The sequence below is a fragment of the Nothobranchius furzeri genome, chromosome 7 (assembly GCF_043380555.1).
Source record: "Nothobranchius furzeri strain GRZ-AD chromosome 7, NfurGRZ-RIMD1, whole genome shotgun sequence".
NCBI classification, from domain to species: domain Eukaryota; kingdom Metazoa; phylum Chordata; class Actinopteri; order Cyprinodontiformes; family Nothobranchiidae; genus Nothobranchius; species Nothobranchius furzeri.
In genome coordinates, this window is record NC_091747.1 from 70,934,686 (window position 1) to 70,950,590 (window position 15,905).

Below are 15,905 nucleotides of genomic sequence, written 5' to 3' on the forward strand. Positions count from 1 at the left end.
TGCCTGCTCATCCTGCGCCACCGTGAGTAATTCCCTGTTGGGCTGACGAGACGAGAAACTAATAGACTGTGTCCAGTAAACTTTCTCATAGTTGGTGTTACTTCGTTCCCCACCAGCCATATTTACATGTCCTGGCTTGAACATGCACAGAGTCGGATAACAAACGCCCTCGCACCGGCACACGCTTCTTCTCATGCTCCTTTTAACATCTCATCAAAACCAAACTGTTTATATCTCCCCGGACTCTCGCTCCTCAGAGCTGGAGCGTCTGTCCCGCTCCAACGACAGGGATCTCTCTCGTTCCTTGCTCCTGGGCATGTCCGGTGAAACGGAGCGCTCCCTGTCCTCCCAGTCTCCACACTCCACCCTGTCGTTGCGCCACCCCTCCTCCGGGCGCTCCCGCGGCCTCTCCTGGGACAGCGAGCGCTCTCTGTCGCGAGTGTGAGATGAGCCGTCTCTGGAGGATCTGCGGAAACAATCAGCCAGAGTTCCTAAAAGCTGTAAAACTTCAGTTCTCCTGCTCTACAGAATGATCCAGCTGAGGAGGTGCTGGACGGCACCAGCACCTCCTCAGCTGACAGAAGCGTGACTGATGAGCCATCTTCACACCTCTTCTTCTTGTGCCTGTGCGAGTGTGAGCGATGTCGATCCTTGTGTCGATGTTTCCTGTCTCGCTCACGATCCCGGTCCGACCCATCTTCTCTGGAGCGGGAGGAGCGGTGATGTCTGGGGCGATGGGACGAAGAACTTCCCCCTTCCCTGGATAATAAATACAACATAACTTAAAGCAAGTTGCGGTGCGATGAACAGATTAAGGTGACTGCTTTAGATGACCAGACTTTGTTACTGATGTTTAAAGGTTAAAGTGGCTGTTTGACTACATAAAGATTTATCCGTTTGTTTTAATCCTGTAAGATTAAAGTCAGGATGGAAGTTGAAATAATTGACTCTTAATATGGTTTCCGTAAAACTTTGACCAATAATTAATTAAATCCTGTTGCTCAAGCAAGAGATGCTCTTCTTTACTGACGATCGGAGGAAGTTATGATATCGGTGTAGGGCTGCTCGATTATGGCAAAAATAATAATCACAGTTATTGTGACTGAATTTGAGATCTCGATTATTTAAGACGATTTTTCAATTAATGTTGATTTTATTAGTTTTTATTCTGTCATAGAATTGCTCAGGGCACAATCAGGACAAAAATAAGAAACAAGATGATCACTAAAAGAATTCCTGATTCCCAGTATAAAAAGACCAATATACTTATAGCTCATAGTTTATGACCCAAGGGCTAACTCATTTAAGTCTAACCAGTACAGACCCAAATACCAATATCCTGCAAATACTGACAGCAAGAATTATACAGTGGCATTTATAACAAATAAATGCAAATAAATTGATGTTCATAAAATGTTGTATAACATTTATTGAGTCGTGTCAAGGTGCTGAAGGAGAGTGCACTAGCACCGTGTCCTCAGAGAGATTAGTTATTATTTATCAGCGTGAGGAACTTAATCTACCTTATTTATAAACTATTTATTTACAAGTCCATCAGTTAATGTAATAATTGTCCCAACCACAGCTGCACCCCCCACCCCCCACCCCAGTCTCACAGCAATCATGGGCAAGCTGTATGTGCGTTTAGCACGCGCACATTTAGTTGTTTTTAGCGGCTCAGGAGCCCACAGGTATGGTGTGTGTGTCACTCACTCTGGTTAATCCAACAGGGAGCCGGCTCTGAGAGCCGTTTCTATAGCGACCGACACATCACTACATCATTCCCTTTCCTAATGTCCTGAAGAACGGTCGGGAGCGCAGGTGGAGTGTTTAGCTAACCTGCAGGAAATGTCGACGACAGTTATCCAGAAAGTAGCTAAGGGTTACCAGAGATGTTTCTGAGGTGTTCGCTAGATACTTTTAAGATTTAAAAAGTCAAGAAGGGGGTCTGAGAAGCTGTTAGAAATAGCGTCAAAGTCGCTAAGTTGGCAACAGGGAGGAGCGCTTCATTTGCAACTCAGCGCAGCGCAAGTGGGAGGAGCAAATAATCGGCTTGTTTTGTTTTTAATAATCGTTCAAAACTCAGATCGTAATTGGGATTAAAATTTGATTAATTGAGCAGCCCTATATCGGTGAGTGAGAAAATGCAGCATAGTGCAGCGTACTGTGGTGAAATTCAACCGTTTACTTCTAACAATCCAGGAGGAAATGAGTTTCTATTGTTCTTTAAATTATGGTTGTAAATCCAAATGTGACTAGAAAACAGCTAACTGTCTATAGAAAGCTAAATGCATCCTGCAGGAATGAAGTACGTCATTTTTTTGTAAAACAAACAAACAAACGGGTCATCTGCGTGTCATGTCACGCTGATATGAAGACATCTCTGAAGGCAGAAGCAAAGTATTAAAAATCTGTCGTCTGTAAAGAAAACTCATCGTATACCAGTTAACTTTAACGAGCCTTTAACACACACACACACACACACGCACGCACACGCACACACACACACACACACACGCACGCACACACACACACACACACCTACCTGTACCGCTCTCCACTCCTAGATCTTGACCTGCAGCATCAACAACAGACATGAAGATGTGGATTACGCGTCATGCAGACTGAACAGCTTCTTCAGCGTGCAGATTAACCGTTCCGCCTCACCTCCTTCGATCCCGCTCGCGTTCCCGTTCTCTGTCCCATTCCCGCTGTCGTTCCCGCTCTCTCTCTCGCTCCATCTCCCACTGTCGCTCTCTCTCGTCTTCTCGGTCCCGTTCCTCTCGTCGTCTCAAACGCATTCGTTCTTGTTTCTCTACCACAGCTTTCTGCATTAGAAAAGGATAACTGAGGAAAAACTCCAAAGCTCAAACACACAACACTAAAATGCTTTAACTACATTTATTAGATACAGACGCCTTCATGGGCAACTCCAGACTAATGGGCCATTCCCATCTGTACCGGGTCGGCCCGGGCCGGGTAGCGTAGGTTGTTTACATATCTGGGTGGCCTGGTATTTTTCCGGGCCAGCCAAGGCTCATTCTCAACCCTCTTCTCGAGGGGGTCTGCTTCAGGCCGACCAGGGCCAACACACCCACTGCTGACAGCAAATTCACACCTTCCATTAGAGCAAGCCTCTGATTGGTGGGTAGAATCAGCCCACATGGGCTTAAGGCAAGGATGTGTGGAATCAACCGGGCCAGGCTGGGGCCGACTGGGGCTACCCGGCCCGGGCCGACCCGGTACAGATGGGAATGGCCCATAATTATCCTTACCCGTAACTTTTCAAGCTTCTCGCGGATTTCAATAAAACCAAGGTGAAGTTTGCCCCCAAAGTGGTCGGCCAGTCGGCGGTCGTTGTCATGGAGACCCAGGTAGGCCGAGCACACCTCGCACACCCGTAGCTTTTGTTGCTGAAAGCTGGAGGCTGGCATTGAGTTTCTGTAGACATCCTGCAGCAACAGAAACGGTCGCTTTAATTCCACCAGCCAGCTTGTTCAGAACGCTGCTGCTAGAGTCTTCACAAGAACTAAGAGAACGGAGCACATCACTCCTGTTCTTAGATCTCTACACTGGTTACCAGTAAACTACATAGATTTCAAAGTGCTACTACTAGTTTATAAACCACTCAATGGCATGGGGCCAAAAAACATGTCCGATCTCATCCCAGTATATGCACCCAGCAGGGTTCTGAGATCCTTACGTAATGATCAGCTGGTAGAACCTCGGGTCAGAACCAAACAGGGTGAAGCTGCTTTTAGCTACTATGCTGCACACATATGGTACCAGCTCCCCCTGGACCCCAGATGTGCCCCAACTCTAGTGTTGTTTAAATCAAAGCTTAACACGCTAATGTACTCATCAGCCTTTGAATGAACGGTTGACTTTTGCTGCATCTGTAATCTGTGATGTCATAGCTCAACCTTAATTCTGTCTTTTCCTTTTAGCTCCAAAGTATCATTTAATTTGTTGTTCTCATGTTTGCTATTGTGCCATTTCATGCTAATTGTAAAGCACGCTGAACTGCCCTGTTTGAAATGTGCTACTAACTAAAGCTGCCTTGCCAATTAGCCGCCATTTTGGTTGAAGGGTTCCTGTCTACTGCGATGTTTAACGTTTAGGACGCGTCCCAGAAGCAAAGGAATGCTTTGATTACTTTGAGTAGTTACCGAGTCCCGAGTCGATACTTTAGAAATGCATTAAGAAAAAAGGAAAACACACTGGAGTTGTCATAAAAGTTTTTTTAATCATTAATATGTTTGTTTTTTTTTTGTATTTATGTAATTTCTTTAGTAAGTACTTTATTGAGGAACATGTTAATATTAAAAATAAAAATAAATTATTTACCATTTACTTTAATAGGAATAAAGATAAAAGTAGCCTTATCGCTCATATTTTAAATCCTTTAGTCGGTGTGTGGCTGTTTTCAGCAACAGGGATGGCACGGCACATGACGGTGAGCAGCAGAGTAACCTTTTTCTACAAAACACCTGCAGAGCTGCTGCGTTTGTAAAGGTAGGAAGAGAAAGCAGATCGTACAACGACTGAAGGAGACTGCAGAACCCGACGTTTGCAACCACAGACGCTCATCCAGTCTACAAAAGATGCTGCCATCTTGGCATTTTTGCTTTCCGTAGACCATTTCTTGGTTCCTTAATGTATCTTTAGTTTCGGCTGACTTAGCTTAAATGCTGCAGCGAACTGAGCAGGGTCCATCTCGTTAAATGCTCAGTTTGCACACATTACACGTTTATTACTCTCCCTTTGCTGTTCACTTAAAAATGCATCCAAAATACAGACATTTAGTAAACTATGCTTTGTGTTAGCTAACTGCTACATGTTATGGTGCGTGAATTCCCAGACTAGCTTAAATTGTGGGACTTTACGGTGTTGTCTGTGAAACAAAGAATGCTGATGTAGAGGAACTTGTTGAATTTAAAACGAAGCCACTGTTATTCAGTTTGAAAATCTCTATTTCAGGATGAATTTAAGGCAATGTTTGTTGTTTTAAATCGTCAGATCTGATTTTTCCCACCCGGACCTGATTTGCCGCAGATCAGATCGGGAAATATAAAAGCAGGGTAAAACATCTGGAAACTTTCAAAGTAAAAGTCATGGCGTCCAGTTGGAAAGAGGGGTTTGCTTAAGGCAACATCAGGCGAATCTGTGCACCGATCGCCTGAACAGGCCCTAGCTGCCTGATGACGTCTGACAAAACCGAGATGCTTTTTAACCAAACCAAACCACACACACAGACCTCTGCCTCTTTCTTTAAGGCACGGGTTTTCTCCACCTTCTCCAGAAGCTGCTGTGCCTCATCTACGTTCCCCTCACCCCCCAGCTGCTCCGCCTTGGCCAGAAGTTTCCCGATCTCCTCGTTCAACTCGTGGACACGCTCGGCCTTTTCACAGCAGGGGGAACACAAAAGATTAAAGTCAAAGGAGTTCAAGAACATGACATGCTGCTTTCCCCAGGAGAATAAACCCTTTCTGTAATAATACAGGCACATTATCACAAAGGCCTGACAGAACAATGAGCAACTACAACAAAAGTATTTGCCACCTTTGCATCCACTTCAGCACTGATCTCATCCTGCGTCTCTGCTAGTCTCTTCTTAGCCAGCTCAGTCCTGCGGTCGCAGTCGGCGATGAAAGACTGGAGATGCTCTGCAGCCTAAGGGAGAGGGAGAGGAGTCAGACGCCATTTCTACAGAAGCTGTAGACCGATACGGAAAAGCTGATAGAAAGTCTGAGTTTTCAGAGCCATAAGAGGAACGTCCATACAGTAGGGCTGGGGGTAAACGATTATTTTTAAAACGATTATTCTGACGATTATTTTATCGAATAGTCGACTATTCTAATGACTATTTAGAAAATTAATCTAATGATTATTTTTTATTGCACAATTAACAAAAACCAGAAAATCTCAAATAAATTCCTCAAAAAAACTGATAAATTCTTACTGTAAGAGAATAAACACTACAGGCCTTCCATTTTGTATAACACTGCTTTTATTGTGTTGGTTGGTTATGTTCTGGTGACATGTAGAACTTGGGAGAGCAGGCTGCTGCCTGAGAGGTGGTAGAAGATGGAGTGTCTCCATGCTGCTTTGTTTTGGTCACTTATGTGCGTGAGGCGAGTGGTGTTACGACTCTTCCTGGGAAGTTTGGCTCGTGTGCAAAAAGGAAGGGACAATAACGGGATTTAAAAGTTAAAATGATGATCAGGTTTATTTACAACTACAAAAAATCATAAATATTTCCATCCACAGGTTGGGAGTAATAAAACTAATTCTGCCTGTGGGGAATTAAAACAAAGTACAAATAAGTAGGGATGTCCCACTGGGCAAAGATTACTGGGTTCTGGACCAAAATAAGAATCTCCAAAAGTCCAAACTCTAAACTGGGCGGTTAAACCAAACTCAGGTGATATTTTACACTAAACCGAAAACCCACAACACTCTAAATGTAATAAAAGGGAGATCTGCACCACAAAAAACATGAACTCTAAACCAAAACGTAACAGCTTATCCCAACGCAAGAAGCTGTTAGCGAAGATGCTAACAGTAGCTTTACCAACGTTAAGTTCAAGTTATCAAGTTTAAATAAACCAAAAACACCCAGCAAACAGAGCAGCATGGAGGAGAGACTGCTACCACCAAAACAGCTCTCCTAATGTCTGAAAGAAGCTCCTTAATGAAGGGAGAAACGCTCCCGGTGATGTTCTACATCTGCGGTAGAGACGAAGCAGCACATCTGACCCCGGAAGTTGTTGTCCGTTGCCGGGAGACGAAGGCGGGCAAAACAGGAAAATAATCTAGTAGTGGACGGACATTGTTCCGGTCTTCGGTATTTGGCGGAGATGTTAGTGAAGGCGGAGAAGAGGGCGAACTAGAGGAAAAACAGGCAGATTCCTCCTCTATTTACAAACTCCTGGGGATGCAACAAGTGGGCGCGGTGCGTCGACTTCCGGATCTGACGTTTTTAGAATCGAGCCGTCAACGTCGTCGAGGCTTCGCTACAGCCCTACCACACAGGCTGAACCCAACTCACTCAACTGTTACAATTATACTTAATTATTTTTACCCCGTCACCGTAAAACGGCACATTTTAAATTATCTCATAAATTTGAATAAAATCACCCACCAGATCTAGATAAACAGATAAATCTATCAGATACGAAAACTGTGAAACATTAATCTCTCTGAACATTTTAATAAAACGGTTTCTCTGTTAAAATAGCATCATTTAGTCCAACCTGCTTTATGTTACATTTGTAATTTAAGTAGCCAAATGCAGAAAAATAAGAATTCTCCATTTATAAACTCATCACAGAGAAGGATGTAAATAAATAATAATTATGGAGAGTGGCTTCAAACACAATGTTTTAGGCTATCAGCAAGCTTGGAGACCTCATGTTAAAATAGTAAGAGTTGATAGAAGAAAATAAAACACCAGAATACAGTGTGTGTGTGTGTGTGTGTTAGAGAGACTTACGTCAAGCTCAAAGAAGTACTCCCGCTCTTTGGAGGCGATCTCAAAATCTGCTCTAAGGGCCAAGTCGTGGACTTTGGCACACTCTCCCAGGTCCATTCTCTACAGAAACAGTAAAATCACTCAGCTCACTTCACTTATTATCTGACATCATATCAGGAAACATAAATGTGCCAACCACACGCCTTCAGCTGCATCATGATAAGCATACATCAGTGACCATTTTCTGTTACTTTCTTTTAGCTACATCTGAGTTTATGACATTAGAAGTGACGTGTGGTTGTGCATCTTAACTAGCGATGGGTACCGAATTCGGTACTTTTTAAGGTACCGACCGAGCACCGATTCACTTCATTTGAAACGGTGCCTCGTTTCGGTACTCGTCCTTCACAAAGAGAACTTGCCTAGACAGCTGCGCATGCGCAAGAGCGTTATGTCATCGGTCCCTGCGAGCGAGTTGTAAACAGAGCAGCATGGCAGAAAGAACGCACGCTAAAGCTTGGGTCCACTTCACTAAATGTGATGGGTAACTGGGTGATGATGAAACCAGCGACAACGATCTAAGTGAGACATCCTCATCTTAATCTGCTCCGGTAGATAAATAAAATGTTTAAGATAACGTTAGCTTGATTTGTTAGCTTCAGTTTCACTAATGGTGCGTTCGCTTTCTCCTCAGAACTCCGAAATTCCGACTAGAAGAACATGAACGCGCTCTAAAGTTTGGCTTCACTTTACTAAATGCGACGGGTGATTGGGTGAAGATGAAACCAGCAACAACGATCTAAGTGTGAGGCATCATCGTTTAAATCTGCTCCAGCAGTTAAATAAACTGTTAAAGATAACGTTAGCTTGATATGTTAGCTTCCATTGCCACCATTGTTATCAGCTAATGGTGCGTTCGCTTTCTCCTCGGAAATTCTAACTTCCCAGTAGGAAAAATCAAATGAAAAAGGACGGTAAAAGGGAATGAAGATACACAGTAAATTTAGTTCACAGTAAAGATGTTTGCTTCAGTTTAATTATCAGCTTATAAAACTACAAGGACGATGTTAAAATACAAACAGTTGTATGTTATTTATCGTGATATTTATCAAATATGGTTCTATATTGAGAAAAATATGTATTTAATTAAAAAAGAGAATTAAAATAATAAACACTCAAAAGTATAGAAAATTGGTACCGTTAAGTACCGGTATCGATTCGTAGGTACCGGGAATTAGTACCGGATCGATTCAAATGTCAAAGGTACCCATCCCTAATCTCAACTATGCTTAAAATGAACATCAGTTCAAAATCAAGCCATGAGGTGAAAAAGAAGGAAGACAGGAAACAGTTTTTCTGGAGGACTTAAAGAGGAGCCGCAGGAAGATAAGAGACAGACAAGACAGGAAAACAGTATTAAAAAAAAAAAAAAAAAGCGTTTGAAAAGCAAAATTTGTTGCTAAATATTAAAATACCTGGTCGGGACACCGATAACTTTTGATTTCTGTTTGTACCAAACAAAAACTCCTCGTGTCTGATCTGATTTAGTAGCTAGTGGTAAACAATTCTATATCATAGGCCATACAGGTTATACCCCGTACCGTTCACACCATGCTTATTATGAAATTATCAAAGACAACATTCATTTTTTGGTTTTAAAGATAAAAACAGAAAATCCTAGAATAATATGAATATATTCTCAACAACACAATGAGTGTTGGTCATGCAAAATTAACATTATGTTCTCTTAGAGTTCTCTTAGAGAAGTAGACATGAAACCTTTTCTTCTCCACTCTGCAAAGACCTCTGATGAGTCAGTATCTCACCTGCAGTAGACCACAGTGATCTAAGCTAAAGGAGCAGTTCCCCTTTTTTTAACTGCTTCTTAACCTCCATCTGGGGACGTAGATGGCAACAAAAAGGCTAACCTTTTACTGTGCGGGGGTGCTAAATTTGCAGCCATGATTACTAACAGTATTATTTTGACAGCTCAGAAAGTTGAAGCAATAATTACGATAAAAAAATCTTAGAGCTAGATTTTTATGAATGTGACGCCCAAAATGTAAAGGTACAGTACAATAGAAAGGATGTAATTTTTTAAACCTGGCTTTTGTTTTTATTTTGATTATGTGGCGAATAAGACCACAATTCACTAAAAAGGAATTTGTGTGCAATAATTCATAAAACTTGGCTGAATACAGCAAGATTGTTTCAAATAAAAACCAAGTTGGTTTTAGTTCCTGAGTAAAGACCAATATTTTATTTTCAATAGCAAAAGAGCAGACAACAATCAATCCAACAAATAATTGGGAATTGAATGGTCCATTGTAATAAGTCATCCTGACACCCTTGTAATGTTTTATTACTGGCATTCAGTGTTACACACATACGTGTGTAGGGTTGTCACGGTAACCGGTGTAGCGGTAAACCCCGGTAAAAAAGTTGACAAAAATAATAACCGTCTTGTTTTTAAAACATATATTATCTTGGTGGATTACCGTGGCTGTGGTGTAGGCGCGGTGACCCTTACCAGCCACCGTACCATCTGCTGAAGTTGCCGGCGGCACATGCGCGCTTTGTTGTTTACAACCAAAACTTTCTTGAAGCTAAAGCTGAAATAATGGTCAAAGGAGGAGACGGCAGCGCTCAGGACATTTATTATCCCTCAAAGAAGACAAAGTGGGAAGTACGGGCATTTTTTGGATATCTGAAGAATGCCGAGGGACAGTTGATAGAAGACGGCTATCCTGTTTGCAGCACATGCAGAAAAAGTGTCTGTGAAAGGCAGCAACGCTTCAAATCTCATGACACATCTGCGTGACCATCACCCACAACTCTGCAGTCAACGCAAGGCAAGCTAACGTTAGCGTTTTAGCTAAAATGCGTGATCCGAGGATTTGGGTTGAGGGAGAATGCAACGAGTCGCTATATAAAGCAGCCGCAGCGCCGCTACCTGCATATAAACCGTGTCGCGGACACCGCCATGTTGAAATGGCGCTATGCATTACGGGGCTCCCAGGGGCAGATAAGAGTTGGTCTCTCTCCGAGAATAATTATGAATTTAACAATGATTACTGCCTGATGACATTTTCCCACATCTGCAAAGCTCACTGGAAGGACACAAACCGAGGACGATATTTTCCTGATATAGGGTTTATTACTCAAGTAAGGGTAAAAAAGTATCTGATTAGAAGGCTACTTGAGTACTGAGTATCATCTGATCTAACATTTTTAAAATGATGACATTAAACAAACAAAAAATAAGAAGTTATGGACAAATATTGGTATTTTAAAGACTAAAGGGGAAAAATGTAAACAAATAAACAACATAATTACAAAATAACAAATTTTAAGACAAACTGAGGACAATATTTTCCTGATATACAGGGTTTATTTAATTGTCTGAAAATGTAACACGATTAAAAAAAATACCGCGATAATACCGAAAACCGTGATAATTTTGGTCACAATAACCGTGAGGTAAAATTTTCACATCGTGATAACCGTACATGTGTGTGTGTGTGTGCTATATATATCACACACACACACACACCATTGGACCAGCTGATGGGGACTCTCCCTGCCCAACGCTCTTTAACCAACAAAGCGATTTCTGTCACGCTGGCAGAATTGCTCCGACACAACAAAACGACACCTGCAGAACAAAGCTGATGCTACGAGATTTCTTAAGAATCTGCAGACGCAAACCAGTTCCACCTGTGTGCCTGTGGCATCTCTAGGACCGGAACGAGTCAATACCATCGGTCTTCCCTACCGGACCCAGTACCCTGAGGCTGTTCAACATCCTCCTCTGACGTCCTGATCCACGACGAGGGTCGCCTGACGGTGAGGTAGAACACAGATTGCGTCTGAATGCTCTTTAATAAGAACAACTTAGCTTATTGACAAAGCCAAATGTTTTTTCACCCAGAGGGCGTCCTCTCTCCAAGATACACGTTCTGAGACATTGCTTCACCCGCAAATAAAACACACTTCACCTTAGATTCATCCAAACACAGGGTTGTTTTAATACCAAAGCTTTTATAAACTGTCTTTTAAATTGTGTAGTAATAAATTTCTTAACTTTTTTAATTCCTAGATATGTAGTTCATTAACCCTACATAAATCACAAATGTACTTTCTTAGTTCTCCGTTTTGCATAATAGTTTTTAAATCTGATCACTAAAATCATCACAAGAAACAGGTCAGCGTGAGTGAAAAGGTAATACTCACAGTCCCAGACAGAATGTCATGTGGACAAGAATCCAGGAGGTGACTTTTACAGACTCTGTCGTCTGTAAATTTGATCCTCTGCCGCATGGTGTCTCCTGGAGAGCAAAAATCATGACTTTTACAATTTCGTTTTATTTGCATTAAAATGCCCTCCACCTTCTATTACAAAAGCGCCAAAAATAGCCATGAAGTAATAGATTTATGGTTGAATTAACGTCATTAGTACCCCAGCTGCCTGCATGTTTCACTTCTTAGCAGAAAAACTTAGCGGGAGCGAAACCGACAGTATAAATACAAAACTGTAATAACTCCAAGATCTGTGCTAAACATCTGCTTCCTACAAATAGGAAAAATAAAGGTCACGTCCTTATAGCATCTTTGTCTGATCTCAGAATTGTGTGTACTGAAACTCTAATTTCCCTCTGGGATTAATAAAGTATTTTTGAATTGAACTGAATTGTAAACAGAAACAACAGGTTAGCTAGCAGCTAGCTGTCTTCATGCTAGCCAACCTCACGGATGCAGATTAGCTTGTGGCACGACCGAAGCTAGCCGTGACCCTGAATGAATCAGCGGTTAGACAAAACGAGTCGAGCTCACCGTCTCTCCCTGTCCCCATCAGCTGGTCCAACATCGCTCGCATCTGCGCCTGGGCCGACATGTTACTCTAGTCGTGTGGCTTCGTCCTCGCACTTGCTGACAGGCCTCTAGTTGGATCGTCAACAAAACGACTAACTTTTCCCTCCAGGAGGAAAAACTTCACTCATTCAAAACCAAAAACCAATTTGGTTCACTGGAAATCACGCAGACTAAGACTTTTACTAAGTGTAACTTAGTAAAAAGAACAGAATGGCTTCGGGGTGGCTGAGCCAGGGCAACGTCGACTCCACGAGCCGACGCGACTCGCGTGGCGAGTAGAGACAGCAGTGACTGGATTTAGTCAGGGTGTTTGATTAGCCTGCGAAATATGTACACAAGTACGAAACTCTTTCAACTGTTTACATAATATCTAAATGTGTTTCTAGCCAGTGTGCTAGAAGTTTTCAAGTTTGTCCTCTCTTCCGCCTTTCTAGTTCCTCTTTGTGCGCGCGCCACCGCAAAGCGCGCTCTGAAATTCCATTTCCTGTGTATCCCGGAAGTCCAGCAGTCTTGCACCAGTGTTTACACCTTCGCACCAGATATAAAAAATCTCATATTTAACGTTTCTTTGTTATTTAAAAGAAATGAAGGGTTATTTAAAAAAAAAAGAATAAGAAATCCTTAAAATGCTTCTAAATGAGTCATATTCCTGGCCAACAGCAAAGTAGTTCACGCAAGCCGGAAAAAATAACATAAAAATACTCACTGAAACATGGGTCTCAAAAGTGTTTGGAGACGGCACGGTTAAGGCAGAGAGGTGATAGGTATTTTACTGTGCCTGCTCCTGGCCTATGGAATCAGCTGCCTGTCAATATGCTTCTTCTCTGAAGGCTCACTTCTATTCGCTAGCGTTTAACACGACTTGATTGCTGGACATGCACTCTTGTTTACCACTTATTTACTCATTTTTGTTTTAGGTTGTAATGTCTTTTTGGTGTGCCCTGCGATGTACCCTGCTTGCTTGTCCAAATACAACTGGAGATAGGCACCAGTCCCCCACGACCCTGCGTGAATAAGCGGGTTATGAAACTGGATGGATGTATGAGTTTTTGTATGTTTTTCTGTGTATTATCTATGCTTATTTTAAGTTGTGATGTGTCATATTGTTGGTGTGTATTTAGTGTTTTGTCTATGCTTTTTAATTTAACTGTACAGCAGTTTGGTCGACACAGTTGTAGTGCAAATAAAAGTGGATTGGATTGGAGTGTTTAAATAAAAAGTGTCAAAAACGTAAATTATTTATTTCATCGTAATTCTAGTCAAAAACAAAAATATTTCAGGAGAAACGCGGATTAGAAACATGTTCACAATATGAATGTATTAAAAATAGCCTCATCGCTCATAATTCTGATCATTTACTTACGCAATTTACAGTTGTGGTGACCACACACATATATACATAGACACCCATTGACTGGCCAATTGGAGCAGCCGTTATGGCTGGCCACCATTTAAGATGGGTCTCTATTTGCCCCCAGTGCATTTATTTTTATTGAAGAAGGTGTTTACCCAACTAAAAAACACATTTTAATATGCTTTTTCACAAAGTCAGACAAAAGGTATGGCATGATAGGTAAAACCACCAAATAGAAGCGCGGCCGTGTCTACAGCTCACCGCTCCTCACGGGGATAGGTCAAATGCAGAGGAAAAGTTTCGCCGCACAACACACCAGTGTGTGTGACATCTATGGGACTTTAATCTTTAAAAATATAAATATGATTACATAAAACACATTTTAGAAATATTAAAGTACATGTAGGCTACAAAAGTTCGAGAAAAGTCCCACGTGATCTGTTTTCAATAGTACGCTGGTTGTTGCAACCATAGGCTGTACAAACAAGGGCTACTCACTCTGCGTTGACTCCAGTTGGGTTTGGAGAGTGAGGAGACCCACCCACGTCCTCCAGCATTCAATGGAGAATCTATTCATGTCTGGTGGTGACAGGTCATGAAAATCTCTGTTTTCAGATGCTGTAACCACATATCACCACTAGGGGGTGCCCAATTACTCTTATGCGTCACACATCTTGAACCCAACAGACCGGTAGCAGCGCGAAAGTTGTTCTAAAAACATGCTTAATATTGTGAAAGACAGAAGACGGGAGTTGCCGGATTCTGAGGGCGTGGTGATTGGACGCTGGCTGGTCCTTGTTACGGGTAATGAGGCCGGAGAGAACAAAAGGGTGGCAGATCTACCAAGGTGGGGTGCGTGGTCGACCTGTCATTGTGGCACCAGATCCTGGGGGGTTGGATCGTTCGCAGTGGTTTAGGACTGCCGGCGACGAAGATAGTTGAGCAGGTGGCAGTTCCAGCCATAGGAGGGAAGGCTTGACGCCTTCTTTAGGTAGCGAAGGCTGGGAGTAGTTGGGTGTTGGGGGGGGGGGTGAAGGTGTGGTCAGTGGAAGTGGGATGCAGAGGTTTTGTAGCCAGTTCCATAATAAGACTTTTGAAGGAAGTAGGAATCAGAGGCCAGGCCCAAAGGAGGTCAATCAAAGAGCTTGCCACTGCAGCGGAACAGAGCAGTCACTGGCTGTGGCTGAAATGAAGGGATGCAATTTGGGCTGCCAAATGATGACGTGGTGCTTCCGAGTGACACACTCCCGGGTCTGATCAGCCAGGGGTGTGCCAACCCCGGCAGAGGGTGTATTGTGATAAGTGGCCGAAACACCCAATGAGGTCGGGGCACACAACAGAAGATGTGTCACGCCGGTTTCATCACGAAATCTATGGCAAAGCTCACTCCACCAAGTTTTCATTCAATTGTTGTGCTGAAAGGGATCTTTAACAACCAGTCCTAGGAAAATTCTTTGCAACTGTGGCCATGCAAACATTTCCAATGACCAGTGTAACCATATCACTCCGTCCTATCTGACCTTCACCGATCGGGGTGAACGATGATTGATGATTCCAAGAGAAACTGATTGTCCAGACTTGGGGGGGGGGGGGGGGGGCACCTTCGTGCACCAGGACATCAAGTACCCATCAAGTACCTGCACTTCAAGGAAAAGAGCACGCCCCGTATCCAGTGGCTACCCTGGCTGCTTCTCTGATTATTTGGCTTTCTGCAAATAATTGCAAATGATGGGATTGAAGAAAATTTGGAGCTGACCTTTGGTTAAGCCTTTGTTTTATACCAACCAGAAGGCCCACCTACCAAGTGGGCACGAGGTCAGTGCAAGTTAACTGATGGGGATTACAAGTGATGGCCAGTCGTGGCAGAAGGGGGGACAGGCTGTGGGACAGTAACAAGATGGCTTGCTCTTCTCAGTCAGCTCCAGGAGGAGAGCACAAGGCGGACCTCAGGAGATCTGCAGCAGGTATGTGCAGCTGCCTGACCTCCATTTAGAGGCTCAGCAGGACCTCTGCAACCAATGTTGTCATTGAAGTATGAAGTAAATCAACTTTGTTATGATATTCTAATATTATAACTGACACCTGCACACATGATTGCTATTTCCAGTCTTTTAGTCGTTAGAAACTGCAGAAGAACAAAAAGAAAACAATAATTCACTTCCATTAAAATCTTAAACTCTGACCCTGTCTGCATACTGTTTATTT

At 42.7% G+C, this 15,905-nt stretch overlaps 1 protein-coding gene across 1 annotated transcript; it reads right to left on the reverse strand.

Moving 5' to 3' along the window:
- zgc:158803 (LUC7 domain-containing protein) lies at window positions 1-12,595 on the reverse strand. The gene is made up of 10 exons (XM_015954426.3): window positions 12,308-12,595; window positions 11,708-11,802; window positions 7,496-7,594; window positions 5,563-5,673; window positions 5,258-5,401; window positions 3,276-3,452; window positions 2,668-2,828; window positions 2,546-2,575; window positions 610-759; window positions 1-466 (listed from the first exon to the last, which is right to left on the reverse strand). Exons 1-10 carry the CDS (start codon window positions 12,366-12,368, stop codon window positions 229-231), a joined length of 1,266 nt encoding a protein of 421 aa, XP_015809912.1. The 5' UTR covers window positions 12,369-12,595; the 3' UTR covers window positions 1-228.
- Window positions 12,596-15,905: the final 3,310 nt, after the last annotated feature.

Excerpts from the sequence above, each read along its gene's own strand:
- zgc:158803 (XM_015954426.3), bottom strand. The coding sequence starts at position 12,368 with ATGTCGGCCCAGGCGCAGATGCGAGCGATGTTGGACCAGCTGATGGGG. Across the intron at positions 11,803-12,307 it reads GATGGGGACAGGGAGAGACG|GAGACACCATGCGGCAGAGG; the intron begins GTGAGCTCGACT and ends TTTGCTCTCCAG. Across the intron at positions 5,402-5,562 it reads GTGCTGAAGTGGATGCAAAG|GCCGAGCGTGTCCACGAGTT; the intron begins GTGGCAAATACT and ends TGCTGTGAAAAG.